This window comes from Sinocyclocheilus rhinocerous, unplaced genomic scaffold (genome assembly GCF_001515625.1).
Source record: "Sinocyclocheilus rhinocerous isolate Xijiao unplaced genomic scaffold, SAMN03320098_v1.1 scaffold50, whole genome shotgun sequence".
In the NCBI taxonomy this organism is placed as follows: Eukaryota; Metazoa; Chordata; class Actinopteri; order Cypriniformes; family Cyprinidae; genus Sinocyclocheilus; species Sinocyclocheilus rhinocerous.
The window spans coordinates 633,185-638,506 of NW_015641057.1; the positions used below are offsets into that span (position 1 = coordinate 633,185).

The window sequence follows — 5,322 nt, forward strand, 5'->3', positions numbered from 1 at the left end:
CCCCTTTAAAGGCGATTTTCTCAATATTTTGATTTTTTTGCACCCTCAGATTCTAGATTTTCAAATAGATGTTTCTCGGCCAAATATTGTCCTATCATAACAAACCATACATCAATGGAAAGCGTATTTGTATACATCTCAATTTTGAAAAATTGACCCTTATGACTGGTTTTATGGTCCAGGGTCACATATGGCTACGCCCCTTGCGAGCAGGTCCGGTTGGGGGGTCTAGGTCCTTCGCCTAAGTCTATTTCAGGGGGAATATCATGAGCGCATGGACGTGGGCACCATAGGTGGTGACTATGCTAATAATGTTGTTGCCAGAGCCCAGTGGTTCAAAAGCAAGGGTTACTTGAAGAACACTGTGTTTTGTTCATTCTAATCGATGTTCACTGTTATTTATTTTGTTTTCTATTTGTTGGGATGAAATCATGTGTCTCTAATCAAATCATGTGTCTCTAATGAATAGTCTTCCCATATCCATATTAAAATGATCTTGTTAGGGGTCCAGGCAGTACTTTTTTCAGCTTTGCTTTCATGTACTTCTTAGTTGCCATATTATTTTTCTCTCCTACATGTACATGGGCAACAGTAACTGTAAAGCACAAATAAATCAGAATTGGATGGTCCCATATCTCAACTATTACTATGCCAAGTGCAATGAAAACTGCCTGACACTAGCTGGCAGTATAATTTTATGTTTCTTTGTTTATAACTCACAAACCATACAAACTAATATTAAATAATCATCAAATCATATATTATTATTTTACATTTTATAACTGCTGTTTATTTTTACGTTTATTTATTATTTTGATAGAAAATACTGTACAATTGCAATTTTATATTGTGATGGAAATATTTTATGTGATGGCCTCAGAAGGAGTCAAAAGGATATGCTCAATTCAGAAAAGTGCAGACTAAGGATGCTCAGATCAAAGACCTGTGTCTCTGTGATTAAATAATCTATACTTACCCCAAAAGTGCTTAAAATAGTAGAACTAACAGTGACAAACCAATAATCAGATCAGTATAACCAATTACAGTGAGGAAGACTTGAGTGACATTGATTTTTACTCAACTACAAGGTATAAATGTTCTTGTATCCTTCTGTTCAGGGAGTCTCTCTTGGTTGTTGTGACCAGTGGACTCCCAGCCGTGAATAAACTTTCATCCTGCAAAGAGCAACTTGGGAGTGGTGTCTGGTATATGCTGCACAGCTGAGGGATAGAAGTACTAAAGATTGAGGTAGCGATAGTAGCTTCTTGACGGGACGCCGTCACCATACTTCAGGGATGTATTGGATAGTTTTTTAAGTATTTGGGGAATTCAGGGAATTAGCTCGAGATACTGTAGTTATTATATTAACAACTGGTAGTTGTTTGAATTGTCTGTGGTGAAGTCAGATTAGTATTGGGAATTTCCATGACAGTATAATAAAATTGGAGACTGTATGTTTGTAATGGAGTTGCCTCATATAAATAAATGGATATATTAAAAGTGGAAAGGGTTTATACAATATTTAGTTTGACCTCCTGAGGTTGACAATGTTTTCTGAGGTTTAAACACCTACATTCACTGATGCTTTGCTACAAAAGTTAACATTTAATCAAGGAAGTTTTGAAATGGCAGATTTGGCATGCTTTTTTTCACTGGCACAAGTGCTAACATTTCCCAAAAAAATTCCCACAGCTTTATTTTCATTTGTCATTGACTACATTAATCGAAAGTGGTTATACCTTTTTGAGGTTTATGAAGCCTCCACCTGATAAATCTTCCCACTTATGATTCACTTGCTTGGGTGTGATCTAATAATATGATCACATAAAAAAATTTAAAAAAAAGATTTTTTTAACCATACATTTCTCCACACCTTAGCAGAAGAACGTCTGGGAAAAAAGAGAAACCACTCCCTCTGCAATCATATATAATCCAGCCCTGCTGAGGTCTGATTTAGTGAGAAGGCTCATCAAACTCAGTGATTTGCTCTTTCACGGCAGTTCTACATCAACATCATGGGTAAGTCATATAATATTAGGTGCTGACGGTTTTTTATATGATACAGTATTTTCATTTTGTGATAGTTTAGCACTGCATACATTTTCTGCATAAATAATTATTTAAGGGTTTCAGGTGATATTTTCCATGTTGTTTCTAGCATGCCTTTATGGAGACATCCTGAAAATAGACACCACCGGTGCATCAGAGAAGACAGCAAAACAAGACAAATTAACCATAAAGGGTGAGAATGCATGACTGCATACAACTCACATATGACTCTTTTGTGTGCACCATGTTACAGTATTAACACTTGTCATAGGGGTTGAAGCCTCCAAAAAACTGGCTGAGACTGATCTGGCCCGGATAGAGAAATACAAGAGTATAATTATCAAAGTTGGCAGAGCAAAGCAGATGGACCCAGTTGTGATTGCTGCCATTATATCCAGAGAGTCCAGAGCCGGAGCCGTCCTGAAGAATGGATGGGGCGACCATGACAATGGCTTTGGCCTCATGCAGGTTGGTCAGAAGAACTGATTTTCTCTATTTCAAAATATAGTAATATAAGTAAGCACATGAGTCATGAGATAAGATTTAAAGTGGTGAGTATAAACTAAAGCTGACTCGTAAATGTAAGTTGTAGATATCCCATGCAAGACATTTTTATACCAGCAAGAAATAAGCAGAGTACATTCAATATTTCTGAACATTTTAAATCATTCTCGTTTGATTATGTTTCTTATAGGTTGACAAACGCTACCATGCTCCAACAGGTACATGGGACAGTGAGCTGCATATCATACAAGCCACTGACATACTCATTGGCTTCATTAAAGAAATTAAAGTAAAATTCCCCAAGTGGACACAAGAGCAATGCTTTAAAGGTAGGTTGGGTTTACACTGAGAGATAAATAAACATAAAGACAATTAAATGGAAATAGAAGTTCATCACTTAACTCTCAAGTCTCAGTTGTAGTATAATGTCTGTTTTAGGGGGAATATCAGCCTACAACGCAGGTGTGAAGAACGTCCAAACGTATGAGCGCATGGACATCGGCACCACAGGAGATGATTACGCCAATGATGTTGTTGCCAGAGCCCAGTGGTTCAAAAGCAAGGGTTACTGAAAAACAGCAGTAAAAACCCTTACATTAGTGCAGTGAGAACCACCAGTCCTGATCCTTAATATTAGGCCTACTGTATTGCTATGGTTAGTTAAAAGCAGTTAGTAGATGCTGATGTAATCTTTCTCTTTTAAGAGTTTGTGGTGTTTTCGAAATGAAACTAGCCTACACAGTGCATTTCCTGTGATGATATGAAGATCTGATTAAATGAAGCTCATTTATTTACTCCAATCACGTGTTTACTATTTATCACAACGGCCTTATATTATGAAGTCTTTCCAAATCTACATTAAATTGGCCTCATATGTAGGCTATTCTTCATTGCTCCTGGTAGTAGCTGCAAACACGTTTTGAATGCGTGTGTTGTTGTCGACGATAGAGGGCGATGTTGAGCCTCATCCTGCACTCGCACATGACACTGGAGAATGTCATTAGTAAAAAATCTCTGTTTCGCTCGCTTAAGGATGACCAGATATCACTAGGATTTTCTTCACTTTGTAAGTACATGTCTGCGTTAACGCATAAATGAGCGAATTTGGTTCTGTTGAGGCTTTTTGTCGGTTTTTAGCTGACTGCGCTGGACAAAGCGGTTGTTTGGGAAGTTTGGGAAGCGAACATCTCCATCACAAGTCCAGTGAATAATGTTCCGCGGAATCATTTGCTGAGTTGTAACTAGCGATTTGTTCTTCGGCAGTTTATAGTAGTATGGCTTTTTAAATAATGTTTTGTAATGTAAAAGAGGATAACTTCAGAACATTTAATAGTGCTCTAATAATGTAAATATTCAGAGCGTCGAGCTGACACAAATGCCTGAAATTCTGCGACGTTTTACGTATTTACGTTATTTGTTTATTTTTTCAAAAACACGAAGAATTATAAGTACCTTTGTTTTAGTTATACGTGTTTAGTTATACGTTTTCAAACGTTTCAGTTGTTAATGTTGTTGTTTCTAAGTCATGTTTACCTAATATATTTGTTTTCTTGTTTTAAAAAGTTGAGAACCACAAAATTACGATTGACTGATTGAACATATTTCAGGAGATAAAGCGCTATATAAATGCATCATTCATTCATAAGAGAGAAAAAAACACATTAGCAAGATATTAATTACTTATAGATTACATACTTTGTGGAATAAAGACAGGTGCCCATATATATATCTAACCACCAACTTATCTAGAAAATTAGTTTTAAACTTTTCAAGGCCTGTAAGAATAAACTGTTACAAGAAACAAATAACTTAGTGTATTCTAGATACTGAATTGCAGGTTTTTCTGTTCTTTAGGGAAAATGCCCTATCTGTGTTAACGGTTTCTGTGGTGTCAGCTACTCAGAGAAGATCAAATGACCCTTTTCTTGCTCTCAGCAATGTTGATTACTGTACAGACAGTACAGTCTCATGATCAACGTCTTCTCCATATGTTCAGACCCTGTTTTTATACAGTCTATGGTTCAGACCAAAGTAATCATTTTGAGTTTGGCTTTAGAATCATGCCTCTCTTTTGTCTGGCTATGTGCAATTATTATTTGGAGAAGTTGATATAAAGTTTCAAGCAGTTTTAGAGAAGGCTGCTGTGGTGACATGTTGTAATTCATCTAAATGTATTTAAATCAACTGTTTTTTTCTAAATTGACTTGCAACAATAAGCCTGTTCTTCTTGACTTGATGACAATTCTATATTTGCATGCCGTTTAATGACCTCATAATAATTGAGAGACTACATTTAAATATCGATTATTTTTAAAATGTTTTTATCAAATTGCAAAGCTAAACAAAATAATCTAGTGAAGACATAAAAGCAGGGTTATTATAGTTAAATAAAACTAAAACTTTTTTAAAAATCCTTAGTTGAAATAAAATAAACATGAACTGAAATTAAATAGAATATAAAAAAACGTAAACTTATTTCAGCTAGTTGCCAAGGCAATAACTGAAAAACTAAAATATGAATTAATAAAAATTGTATAGATATATTAAAAAAAACTAATGAAAATGATAAACACAAAAATGCCAAAACTTTAACATTAAAATGAAAGCAGAAAATATAAAAATAAGAACTAATTCAAAATATTAATAAAACTGTAATAGTATCTAGTAATAGTGATACTAAAATAATACTGATAATAATTAAAAGCGGATTTTTTTTTTTCAATAAAAGGTCACTAGTTACTGGACCCATATATATATATATATATATAT

At 34.8% G+C, this 5,322-nt stretch overlaps 1 protein-coding gene across 1 annotated transcript; it reads left to right on the forward strand.

Annotated features, from left to right (window-relative positions):
- Positions 1 to 1,940: 1,940 nt before the first annotated feature.
- On the forward strand, positions 1,941 to 3,314 carry LOC107754451 (lysozyme g-like). Its single transcript, XM_016570890.1, has 5 exons — positions 1,941 to 2,019; positions 2,159 to 2,242; positions 2,321 to 2,517; positions 2,744 to 2,882; positions 2,992 to 3,314. The coding sequence occupies exons 1-5, from the start codon at positions 2,016 to 2,018 to the stop codon at positions 3,123 to 3,125; spliced, it is 558 nt and encodes a 185-aa protein (XP_016426376.1). The 5' UTR covers positions 1,941 to 2,015; the 3' UTR covers positions 3,126 to 3,314.
- The last annotated feature ends 2,008 nt before the right edge of the window (positions 3,315 to 5,322 follow it).

What these genes read in the sequence shown, in the direction of transcription:
- LOC107754451 (XM_016570890.1), top strand. An exon ending in AGACAAATTAACCATAAAGG is followed by an intron (nt 2,243 to 2,320) that starts GTGAGAATGCAT and finishes CACTTGTCATAG; the next exon opens with GGGTTGAAGCCTCCAAAAAA. An exon ending in ACAAGAGCAATGCTTTAAAG is followed by an intron (nt 2,883 to 2,991) that starts GTAGGTTGGGTT and finishes TGTCTGTTTTAG; the next exon opens with GGGGAATATCAGCCTACAAC.